The 12,433-nt window shown below is 41.0% G+C and overlaps 1 protein-coding gene across 7 annotated transcripts in view; it reads left to right on the top strand.

Annotated features, from left to right (window-relative positions):
- cacna2d2a (calcium channel, voltage-dependent, alpha 2/delta subunit 2a) overlaps positions 1-12,228 on the top strand; it is a 134,894-nt gene extending 122,666 nt beyond the window's left edge. For 5 of the 7 annotated variants that reach the window (XM_034219021.1, XM_034219022.1, XM_034219025.1 and 2 more), the window contains 17 exons: positions 678-692; positions 2,525-2,585; positions 3,328-3,425; positions 3,826-3,916; positions 4,008-4,070; positions 4,208-4,311; positions 4,420-4,518; positions 4,683-4,774; positions 4,863-4,910; positions 5,027-5,098; positions 5,187-5,339; positions 5,522-5,574; positions 5,729-5,784; positions 6,663-6,789; positions 7,098-7,207; positions 7,475-7,551; positions 8,457-12,228. In XM_034219021.1, coding sequence (XP_034074912.1) covers positions 678-692; positions 2,525-2,585; positions 3,328-3,425; positions 3,826-3,916; positions 4,008-4,070; positions 4,208-4,311; positions 4,420-4,518; positions 4,683-4,774; positions 4,863-4,910; positions 5,027-5,098; positions 5,187-5,339; positions 5,522-5,574; positions 5,729-5,784; positions 6,663-6,789; positions 7,098-7,207; positions 7,475-7,551; positions 8,457-8,579 — 1,442 coding nt within the window. In that variant the 3' untranslated portion in view covers positions 8,580-12,228. The remainder of the gene's footprint in view (positions 1-677; positions 693-2,524; positions 2,586-3,327; positions 3,426-3,825; positions 3,917-4,007; positions 4,071-4,207; positions 4,312-4,419; positions 4,519-4,682; positions 4,775-4,862; positions 4,911-5,026; positions 5,099-5,186; positions 5,340-5,521; positions 5,575-5,728; positions 5,785-6,662; positions 6,790-7,097; positions 7,208-7,474; positions 7,552-8,456) is intronic. The other 2 variants (XM_034219023.1, XM_034219024.1) reach the window with 1 other exon arrangement.
- The last annotated feature ends 205 nt before the right edge of the window (positions 12,229-12,433 follow it).

Here is a 12,433-nt window from a genome sequence, read left to right on the forward strand (position 1 = left end):
ATTATTTTTTTTGCCAAATGCTCTCGCCTCTTCTCCACCAAGTAATGATTCTGAAGCATCTGTGTTCAAAGTATTTGATGTTCTGAAAAACTGTGAAAACACGCATGCTTTTCACTCCTTTTTTGATTTTGGGGGATTTTTCCTTCTGTTATGTGTTATTTATTCTTTTTTCTGTTAGATTGTGTGAGTTGTTTCCCGGCTTTGGAATCATTCAGTATATAAACTCCTACACGGCCCGGGATAAGGGCTTCCTAATGTGGGAGTTTGGGTTTTTGTGGGTCTGAATGGGGACACATGTTGTCTCTCTCATTCTTTGTCCAGGCCCTGTTACTCCCCTCTTTTCCTGTTTTATTTGAATTTTCCTTTTTTTATGTTTGACCATAATTATTTATCACAATTACTGGTTTTTGTCTTCAGTCTTTTTCTTTTCCTGGATTTCCCAGGTTTCCGTTCCCTTTCCTCTGTTGGTTTTCTGTTTCCTCGTTTGCTCTTGCAAATAAGATGTTTGCTCTTCATTTCTTTTTTCTCTTGTCTTGTTTGACTTAAATTGGTTTCTTTCTTTCAAGAAAACAATATTTTTATTCAAACAGTAATTGAATAAAATATTGTCTGTGATCCCCCCTTCCCACCCGACCCCCTGTTTCTTTTCTTGCTCCTTCTCTGATGGATCCACACAGTGCCATACACCAAGGGCAAGTATACTCCATATTGGTCCACGTTCCCTTCCTTTACTTCCTACTCCCTACCGCTGCCTCCTTCCCACACCTCTCGTCCTTAACCTCTTCCTGCTGCCCCCCCCTCCTCCTTCCCTCACCTGTCCCAGCCTGCTTGCCTCTGTTCCTGCCCGTCTTGCCTTCAGGATTCCCTCCCCTCTTCCTCTTCTACCTCTTCCTCCTCTTCACCTTCTTGCTGCAGCTCAGATCCCACATCCCTCACGATGGCTCCTCTGGTCCTCACCCTCCTCCCCACCTATCCACTGCTCCAGAAGCAAAATAAAAACACCAAGGAAGACAGATATTCATGTTCTCTGTTAAAACTTGTCTTTTGTCCTCCCACATAATCCTTTTCCTTTTGTGGAAAGCTCCAAATGGGTTGTGTCTGCCCCCTTTCTCTCTCTCTTTTTCTCTCTTTCATCCACGATTTCCTTTCATTTTCTTTGGCCATATTTCTCTCTCTTCCTCATCTACCTTCATTTCTTTTTCACCTTCTTCTCTCTCGATTTCTCTCTCTCTCTGTCTTTTCTTACAGTGTCATTAATTAATAAATGTCTTTAATAGTTTTTACACTAGAGCTCAGGTTTTGACAGCTCTTTAATTTGATTTTTATAATCCATCTTATTTGTGTAATAGCTAGGCAGATTTTCAGACAAACATTTTTTTTGCAGTAACATTCAAATAATGTGGTAAGGTAAAACCAATCATCTTAAACATTGATATGAAATACTGCAATGCTACAACTTGGTTATAATATTGTATCTCCACATACCATGTAAGTATTGCTTTTTGATTATAGTAATAGTAATAAATAGTGATCTCTTGTGGTCATAATATTTTAAGGTAGCTATACTTTATTGATCTCCATAATAAAGCTCTGTTAGCTGCCGCAGTCTGGTCTATAGCTGGAGTCGTTGCTGGCTGCAGAGCGACCCCCCCGGGCTGAGCCCACCCAGGTCCTCCCATGTTGTCAGGTGTCAGGGTGCCGCCTGGCTCCTGTGTCGTCCCTCTGTACTCCCTGTCTCCATCAGCTTGTCTCCCTCCTGCCTCACCCCTCAGACTGTCAGAGGATGGCCCAGCACTTCCTCAGTAAACCTGACCCCGGATGTGCATGGCATTGTGGGCGGAAAACTACCTGGGCACTCTATTTTAACTCTAAAATGTCATTCCTCTGCTGTACACAGTTACAGGTCTTGATAAATAAGAACACGTTGGATTCGTTGCAGACTCACCTGTTGAGGCTTTGTGCTCTGTTTTGTCTGTGACAGATGAAAAGACGTTGCCCTTTGACATGCCCTTCACAATGCAATGCACTTCCTCTGATTATGTGTCTCTCTGAGCCCTCTCCCCTGCCAGTCTGAGGGGTGACCACTTCCATCAGGACCGTCACCCACCTCCCTTGCAATAGTTGGCCATGTTGATGCCTGCCTGATCTTAAAAGCACTCATTGTGGATAATCTGTCTGAGAACTTGCTTACCGACTCACCACGTCTCGCAAGTCAGTTCTCAGACATCCAAATACATGTTAGATTGATGCTAAGTGAATCCGAAAACGTTTGTTGTCAAAGAGATGAACAAAAAGACAAAGAAGGTGTGAGTGCTTGTGAAAGTGAAGCTGTCGTCCATTGAGATTCAGGTTCTATTTTTGGCACCATATTGGCTAACGCTAGTGTTCCCATGATACCTCAGTGTTGCTATGGTAAACTCCTTTCTGCGTCCCTGCACCTCTGAAGAACAGCTGCTGTTTACCCACAACTCCCCACCGCCCTGCCCACCACTCTCCCTGGATAACTTTCCCCTTTCTGTTGCAGATTTTGAATCACTGCTGCCAAACAGTTTTGAGTCTGAAGGACATGTATTCATTGCTCCCAGGTAGCCCTGTGTGAACGCTTGCTGTCGTTGATGGTCATCAGTGTTTGGTCTTGACATGCACTTCATATTGTTTTGTTGTGAGCATTTTTCTAATCTATCATCTGCTTTCTCGTATTACGTCTTTTGTGATGTTGAGGTGCACTTTGTGGAAGTGGTTGTGATTCATTCATTCATTGTTTGGGTTGTGTTAACATATAAAAACAATATACTTATACTATTTGTGTTATGGTTGCATTTACCCATTGTCTTCCCTGAGATAATCTCATTACACCAATAATTTAAGCCACCTTTTCCTTGCATGCTGCTTCTATGTTGTATGTTTTTTGTACACATTTAAATTAAGGGGTTACTGGTTTGGTTGCACAAAAACTGTATGAAAAGAAGATTGAAATCCTATTGCTTGTGCTGTTTTAATATCAAATCCTCTTGGCCGACAGTTGCACCATGAATTCTGAACCACAGCGACACAAATCACTCTTTCATTGTGATGCCTGCACTCTGAACTCCAACACATATTTAGTTCTGATAGACAGCAATCTTATCATATTGAAAATGAAGCTTTAATATATGCATGCTGCACGTTATAGTATCAAGAAACCTATACTGTATATGGCGTTGTGCATCCCTGCTTTGTGTTGCCTGTCCCTCTATAAAGGACATCAAATATATTGTGTAAATATTGCATACGCGTATTTGTTTTTAGCTTCCTTCTCTGTGTTAAAATGCTTCATCTCTTCCTCAGGGAGTACTGCAATGATCTGGAACTGTCCAACAACAACACTGAGTTCCTGCTCAACTTCATTGCTCTCATGGAGAAGGTGACACCGGACTCCAAACAATGTAAGTTTCATTTACTTTTGCTTTTAAATGATTGTAATTCTCAAGGCAAACTATAGTAAGCAAGGAGTTTATGCTACTATTAATGATTGTCTGGGTAGCCAAAGCTATTAAGATAACTTGATGTATATCAATGTTGCCACTATATGTCCCAACATCAAGCTTTCGTATAGACTTATGTAGATGAATTTGCCTGGGATTAAGAGGGTGTCTCCAATTTCGACAACCAAACTTGATATGTTTGTATTCACCCGAGTGTTTTATCATATTTTATATCCAGAAATCCTCTCTTCAATCGGTGCAGTTTTTATGGTTGAAATGTAATATCTTAAGGGACGGGAAATCTACATCTGATGTGAATTTAACTGAAACTCTCACACCATCTTCCCCTCATCATGTTTAGGTGACAATTTGCTCCTCCATAACCTGATTCTGGACACTGGCATCATCAGGCAGCTGGTTGAGAAAGTGTGGAAGAATAAAGACTTGAATACGTGAGTAGGATTAAGTAATTGCGTTTTTAGATTTGTCTCTAAATAGGATTTTGGTTTGATTTGCATCTCTTTTCCTCATCCTGATATTTAGATATGGCTTCCTGGCTGTGTTTGCTGCATCAGATGGAGGAGTTACAAGAGTGTTCCCCAACAAGTAGGTGCACTCAGTACATCTGTTTTTATTCCTCACTCTATTCTCTTCGAATGCTGTAAGTTGTGAACCTTTAAGTATAGTGGGAGTCTTGTAATGTACAGATTTACAGCTCCAGTGTTTCTGCTCTTAAATCTCAGGGCTGCAGAAACCTGGGAGGAAGACCCTGAGCCGTTTAATGCCAGCTATTACCGGCGCAGTCTGGACAACAAGGGCTACATCTTCAGAGCGCCTTATCGAACAGGTGAGGGATGCTCTCAGTCTTTGGTTATATATCTCGCACCAAGGCTCATTTTGTGTGGTGGCCGTTTGAATCTAACGGCTTGTTTTTTCCTTTGTTACTGTCATAAAGCGCGGGACGAGCTGTTGAACCCGGAGAACGACACCATCGGGATCCTGGTGAGCACGGCCGTGGAGATCACAGTAGGAGGGAAGACCATCAAACCTGCAGGTGAGTTCAGCAAAAATAATAATATAATAGATGTGGAAGAAAGGGAGGCAGAGATAATTATATCGCTGTGTTTCTTGTCGCTTTGTATGGACATTATTTTGTTGGGCCTTTTATTTTCATTATTTTAGTTTTCATCTCTCTTTACTAACTTCTCTTTTCCTCAGTGGTCGGAGTGAAGCTGGACCTTGAAGCCTGGACGGACAAGTTTAAGATCCTTGCTAGCAACCATACAGACAACAATCAGGGCTCAAATACGGTAATGAAATATACCTTTTAAAGTTTCCTAAATAAACCAGTATTTCTCCGATTTTTAACTGTTAGTAATTGTCTTTTCCCTGTGACAGTGTGGACCAAACAGAGGCTGTGAAATGGATTGCGAGGCCAACAGTGAGGTGAGTCAATCTGATAATTTGCTGATAAGCTTCCTGTATTCAGCTCGGTCTCCTCTATCAGAGCACTTTACATTATCTGCTGTGAATTAACAGCCTGTCTCTGCCCCTGTGTGCAGGATCTCCTGTGCTATTTAATAGATGACGGTGGATTCCTAATCATGTCTAATCAGAAGGAGGAATGGAACAAGGTTGACTTAAATAATGTATTCTCTCACACTGAACACTTTGCTCGTTATCTTTACACTGAGCTTGACTGGCGTTTCTTATTTCCCACAGGTGGGCATGTTCTTCAGTGATGTTGATCCCTACTTGATGTACGCGCTCTACAACAATTCCTTCTACAACCGCAAGCAGTCATATGACTACCAGTCTGTGTGTGAAAAAGTTTCCAAGTCTCAAAATGGGGCTGCACCCAGAGGAGTGTTTGTGGTAAGGATATGATCTTCCACACCATAAAGGATGAGATGTAACAACAACAAATTAGCTGATTAAATGCTTAAAATACACTGAATTAATGGCAATAGTGAGACAGATGGATATTGTTTTTAATAGGGACTGGATTTGACTTGCTTATTGTTGCTACATTTTTCTCTTTTCCTTTGCATTTACAGCCCACAATTGCAGATTTTGTAAACGTGGCTTGGTGGACATCAGCAGCGGCATGGTGAGACTCCTTTAGCTTTCATGAAAAAACACAACTGTATCACACAGAACACATATACCGCACCTTAAGGAAATATTGAATGGATAGTAGACAGTGCTGTATTCACTAAAAAAGAAATTGCTGTTTCACTAAGCCCCGTCTCGTGTCTCCACAGGTCCTTGTTCCAACAGTTTATTTATGGACTGGCTTATCAGAGCTGGTTTGTCAGAGGTGGGTACAAACAACAGACATTTAATGACATGGTCGTGTTTTAAATGTCTGTATGAAAAGTTGAAAGCTCTTAGCATTTCCAAGTGGTATTCTCTGTCTATCTGTTTCCAAACAAATCACACAATGGAGACGTTGATAACATATTTTGTGTCTGTTGGGGGCTTTGTTGTGAAAGGCTGTGTACGACCTGGCAGACAGGAATGCATTATGAAGCGACGTTAATAGGTAACCAAGCTAAATGCTGATGGTGTCATTATTAGAAGAAAATATGTTGTCAATGGCAATTTAAAGCAGTACAATGACTTTTTTGTATTAGATTTCCTGTCAAGAGTTAGATAAGAATATCGGCACCATTCTTATTAAGCATGAAGCTAAAGACGGGAGAATACTCACCTCTCAGCTCCTCTCAGCTCCTCTCAGCTCCTCTCAGCTCCTCTCAGCTCCTCTCAGCTCACAAATTAACACCTTTTACCTCATTGACAATCAGAAATATAATGACAACAATTTGCGGTTTGAGGGGATAATTATAGTATCTATCTTTTCATCTCACTCGAGGGAAGAAAAGGAATAATTGCATCTTCCATTATGTTGAACTTTTTCTGACCACTCATGGAGTTATGAGACTTTAAAGTGCACTGACTAACATCAAATGATATAAGTGTCAGTATTTCAAGTGCACAGTGACATTAGTTTGTTATCAACCTCTGTGCAAAAACTTTAAATCCAAACTATGTAAAGAAATGTTGAAGGAGAGGTTTTACAGCCTTTTCCAGGCAGAATGCAGGAATTCATTCATTAAAATCCCATTTTTAGAGTCAGCTCTTATAAATCAAGTGAACTGACAAGTGTGATGTGTCTGTGCTCTGGTGACGCTGCAGATGAGGTGGATGCAGAAGGAATGGACTCTACTCGGGTGCGGAGTTGTGTAATGAAACAGACGCAGTACTTCCTGAGTAATCTCAGCAGCTCCTACAACATACTGCAGGACTGTGGCAACTGCTCCAGGTCTGTACACATGACAGAATACACACATGTAAGCACATGCATGCGCTCACACACACACACACATCAGTCGCACCGTGACAGATGCTCAGTTAGCAAGACGGATTCATCTTCCTGTCGGAGCTAATAAACTCTGCTGATGATTAAACCGCATCAGCTCTAATGAAACGGTCATATCATCGGCTAAATGAGCCTTACAAGACTGTCTCATGAATCTTGCTGATCCATTAGCAAATGAGGCTGTGATGTAAGCGAACAGAGGGGGGTAGTTATGTTGTCTCCCTTTTATTTTCCTCTCTCTTTCTCTGCAGGCTGATTCATGCCAAGAGGATAAACAACACCAACTTGCTGTTTGTGGTCGCAGAGAAGATGCCTTGCAACTCCTGCGAGATAGAGAAGCTGTCCCAGGAGGAGGAGGAGTGTATCCTTTTTCACATTGTACACCAGCTGGTAGAGAATAAAACACTCTAGATTCTATCTCCTTATTACCATACCTGTGGACACGCAGATGTGTCACGTTTTTTTCAAGGTTATTTTTGTCATGATGGTGTGAAATATAACCAGTCGTTTAACATTTAGCAGCTGCACGACTGCCTAAGGACTCTGAGTGTGTGTGAAAGAGGAAACATTGCAGAAAAAAAACTACATTTAAATGATTTTACTTTTCCTTAATCGAGTCCATTTTCAGTCAATGATGAAAATCCATGTGAAGATTTGACGCGCTATCGAAAAGGACCCGGCACCTGCTTTGACAATAACCTCACTGTAAGATTTTCTGAAACAATATCAATGAGCACTTTTATTTAAATGTTATAGTTTATCCACTTTCAGCCAAATCGTTTTGCGATGACTTGATCTCACATCCTGTCTAATAATTCTGAGCAAGCTGTGAAAAGTTTGACTTAAACACAGAAAGGTCAAAAACAGTGAAACACAGTTTAGACTTTGAAAATCAAACTTTTTTTATTGGAATTATCCTTAGAAATGAAGTGATATATTATGTGCTGAAAAACCCTTTAAAGTCAAGATGAATCAATTCAGCTGTAACTCTTAACCCTACACACAAAACAGTTTGAGAACGGGCATACAGTAATGAATTTACATTAAAGATTTTTAATAACTGTAACTCCTTGTCTTTAAGGGAATAATCTGACCTTTAGGAAAACAGGCTTGGATGGTTTCTTGTAGAGTTAGACGAGAAGATTGATACCACTGTGGAGGCTAACAGCAAGAGTCACTAGTCCGAGCAAAGTACAGGCAAAGTCCAAAATCACTTCCTATTACCTGTATGTATCACCGTGTAGCGCCCCCACGTGTTTATCAGTGGAATGGACCCCTGCTTGTTGTAGCTTCATATTTAATGGACAGACACGAGGGGAATCAATCTTCTCATCGAACTCTTTGCCAGAAAGAAAATAAATGTCTAAATGTTTGTTTACATATTTGTAATGTATTTATAGAGGATATAAACTAAGAATGAATTGAGAGAAAATGTCCACTTTCCTCCTAGCAGTTTAACATAAAGGGTTAGCTTATAAGACACAAACAAAACAAATAGTTCAACATATGTTGAATGAGTGCTTCCTGACTCATTACACAAATGAAGTAGTTAAACAACAATGCACGAGTAATAAAGATCTGTCCTCACAGCTTGAGTCTTCTCTCTGCAGGAGAACACGTCAGACTGTGGGCGGGGTCACTCCTTCTGCCCCTCCCTCTACACCTTACTGCTCATCCAGCTGCTCCTGCTCTATCCGGCTGTCAGCCCCCACTTTCAGTCTCTACTACATTAATTCCATTTTCCTCCATGTATATTCTTTTTGCCTTCCTGACCCAAAACCCTCCAACCCCACCTCCATGCCCCTATTCCCCACCCCCCTTATATAGTCATAGGTAATAAAGGGACTTCCCTTCACAGCAAGTTGGAAGCCCTGAGTGCCGCGCTACCCAGCTCGCTTCAGTCCTTGTTGCTTAGTGACAACTGCCGGACGTTTGTGTACTCAGCCAGTTAACCTTCATCTGCAGGAGGAGCGGGTGGTGCTGCACCACCTGGATCCTCAGAGGCAACGTCAGAAAACAGAAAACATCACCCCCTTTATCGAGAGAAGGGAGGGTAAAGAGGACAGGCCGATGTCCTCGTCTCAGACCCCCCCGCCTCACACAGACTGAGGAGTAGAGGTCCTTTTCGCCTCTGTCCGTCAGACAGAAGGCAGGACTTCTTCTTCTTCTCCTCCATCTCAGAGTTGTGTCGCTTTGTCAACTGCCTCTCGTACAGTAGGCTGTGGACCATCAGCCAGTTATAGTTGCCACCATAAAAGAAAATAACATTAAAAAAAAAAACTGTCAAGTATACAACATGTCAAGTATAAACCGCTGAAGTGATGAGTATTCCAAGCATACTGTGTATTTAGGTTTTAATTTGAAAAGGAAGTCGTTAAGGTGTTTATTTCAAAAGACATGAATTATTTTATGCACTATATCTACTTGCCAAAATTAGATAAACTTTCATGCGGTCAAACACACAGCCAAAACACAAGGAGGAAATGGTTTCCAATCCTAGGTTTAGGGAAATCTATGAGAGGAGACACTGAATGCTGATTCATTTTGTGCAGCTTCTAATTACAGATTATTTCTCGTAAAAGACGTCCACTGGGGATTATTGTAATTACATGATGGTAATCGCATTTCTCCAAGTATTTTTCCTCATATTTACTATTTGAGGCTAGTGCTATCTGGCTTATTATAACACTAGTGACAGCTGTGAAATATGAATCAGTGTTTGCTCACTTCAGTGTTGTGTATTATTCTCCTTTACGATCAATCGACCATTCTGACCTCTGGTTTTGGACGGATGTTTAAAAAAAAAAAGAAATCCCTGTGCTCTCAGAAGCAAAAGCTCACCTCTGCCAATATTAATGAGGCTTTTCCAGTGACCTCTATTAACTCTCCTCATCACAATTATACATGTGCTTTACTTCTGGTCAACCAACACACTGAGATCTCTGCCTCATGACCGTCTCATATAGTCCTGGTTAGGGTTTTCTTTTTATCTTTGACTGATGCTGTTCCAACTTCAAAACCATTCGCTGCTGGGGGATAGGGGCTTATCAACATTTCCAACTAAAGTGCAGAAAAAGGCAACTAAATATGGCGATCACGTAAAGTAGTAGTCTGGTTGTAATCCGTGGCAGTAAATCATTTGATCATTACGATGTTTAGGAGCCGCTCTGTTTAATAGCGCCTTGATGCACTTTGTTTTTGGACCACATGGGCTGTATACGAGTAGAGCTACTGTATAGTACCTTTATAGAGCAGCCATGTGTGAGGCTTTGGATGTGAGACTGAATCTGTTGGCTATAGAAAAAGCTTTACACAGAGCCATCACACTGACTGGCTCCAGCTTAATGTATTTGCCCTCTCGGCCCCCTGACTGCCATCATATGGAGTTACTATACCGTCCCTTTACCAAGCTGTGTTTTGAGCTATGATACACTATCAGTATACAGCGACTTTACTGGCCATAGAGCGTTCTTAGGGCCACCTGACTGCTATTGTTCTGCCTGAATCGTGTGTGGATGTGTTTGTTTTCGTTAAAACCCTCAAAGGGAATGTCATTATAAATGAGTTGTGGAGTGTGTGAGGGATGACAGTTGTGGTAGCATAACTGTTTTTTTTTTCCTGGTCCTGTGTTGCAACAGAAATCCAATGTTGTTGTGGAGGAGGAGAAAAAAAAGGATTTTACTGAAACTAAAATAATTCATCTTTAACCATTACTCTGCCTAAATGTTAATCTGAGGGAGCCGAGGTGTCTGAAAGAATGTGTAGCTCATCAGTGTTTCTGCTTCAAATGCAACATAGCTAACAAAGCCTCTCAAAATGCCTTAGTGTTACACAGTACAGAGCTCTGATACGTTTCCCTCCCTCATGTACACTCACACAAAAAGATCCTCCAAAATATTCACTCCCCGGGTTTTCTTGGTGTTCTGCAGTAAGTATAGTGAGCTCTTATTTTGTATTATCGCGTCTTTGATGATTCGTTATTGATTGATGCCTGTTTTTTTATTAAATGCTTGAAAGCCAGGTGGGAGTTTTCCATTTCAAAAAGCCTCCGACCTTCGATGTTCACACCCACCCAAACCTCACTGTATCGCTCAGGTGGGACGATTCACAATTTGAACTTAACCACACACTCTGTACAGTTGTTGGTACTCTTTGATGTGACAAACATGCTGGCAGAGAAACTGCAGCTCGGCTCCAAAAACTAATCTAAAAAAAACAAAACAAGAGACTGTTAAAAAATTATTGTATTTTCAATTTGGCAGTGTTGATAACCGGATGCAGTTGTAAGTTTCTGGCATTTGTTTGTCTCTGTCCTGTGCCATTTAATCATGTCTGTATTTCCACTGCCTGTAAATGAGCGCTACACGTGCCTGTGGAAATGTACCCCCTGCAACTTCCTCTCTTTTCCTGGCCCTTGTACGCTTACAGTCCTCACACATAATCTGAATATGTAGGCCTACAGTTTGTTTGCACCGGCACCAAGACATTATGCATAACACACCTACGAGCAAACATGTAGTGCTGACACTTATTCATGCCCAGCTGGGAGATGTCAAGCACCAGGCAGAAGTAAGCCAAGGACGTCACTTCCCAGGTGTGTTTTTTTGAGAGCGGGTGAAATGTCAGAGGCAAGCTCAGGGAGTGGGTCTCCACAGAGCAGCCGTCGTACTGAAGGTCAGAGAGGAATCCTGTAGTGATGTCTGTGTGTGCATCCCAACGAGGGAAACATCTTCTGAAGGGCACACGCAACTGATTTCTGTGGTTTGACAAATTTACTTTTGCCAAAATATAAAATAAAAATATAAAATTGGACCAGCCTGGGGATGATGAAAGGGAGGGGGTCTGCTTTAGGACTCAACCCTAAATTAAGTAGGGGATGGTTTTCATAAAGCCTCTTGCCCCCCTCCCGACCCTCGCTGCATCTGTGTTGGTGCGTCTCTGTGGGAAAGACACAGTGTGTATGTGATTCTGTAGTCTGGTGCTATGTGACCATGTTTGACAAGTGTGTACAAAAATTACAGCAACATTTAGAGTAAAAAAATAGTTAAATCAGTCAAATTTTAAGTGAAGTTATAAAAAATATAGGAATACAGCACTGTTGATAAGTTTGAGATCTGAAGTAAAAAATGTATTGAATTTAGTTTCATTTTGTTGTACGTGTGTGAGTGTGAATGTTGGTGTGTGTGGATGATTTAGCTCCTTCTTTTCTGGGCACCGGTCCATGTCGCTCCATTCTTTTGTACAGATGAAGCTTAAAAAAAATAGATAAAAAGAAGAGGGCAAAATTTGTAAAATATTGTGTCTGTGACTCCTTGTAAAATATTTTCAAATTGTTTATTACAGAGAATCAGTTATTAAATAATGTTCATATTTTTCACTTCATTTCAGCGTGTGGTGTTTGTTTTTTCAGTCGAGACAGGTTAAGAATTGTTCATTTACCAGTTACATATAAAGTGTATTTTGTATAAGATAAGTGCATAATTGCAGCTTTACCATGATATACAGTATTAGCTAAAAGGGAAACACTTATTGACAACTATCACTACTTATGCTAAATATGGTTTAAGCTAATCAAGCTTTGTTTAGC

The sequence above is a fragment of the Gymnodraco acuticeps genome, unplaced genomic scaffold (assembly GCF_902827175.1).
Source record: "Gymnodraco acuticeps unplaced genomic scaffold, fGymAcu1.1, whole genome shotgun sequence".
Classification (NCBI taxonomy): domain Eukaryota; kingdom Metazoa; phylum Chordata; class Actinopteri; order Perciformes; family Bathydraconidae; genus Gymnodraco; species Gymnodraco acuticeps.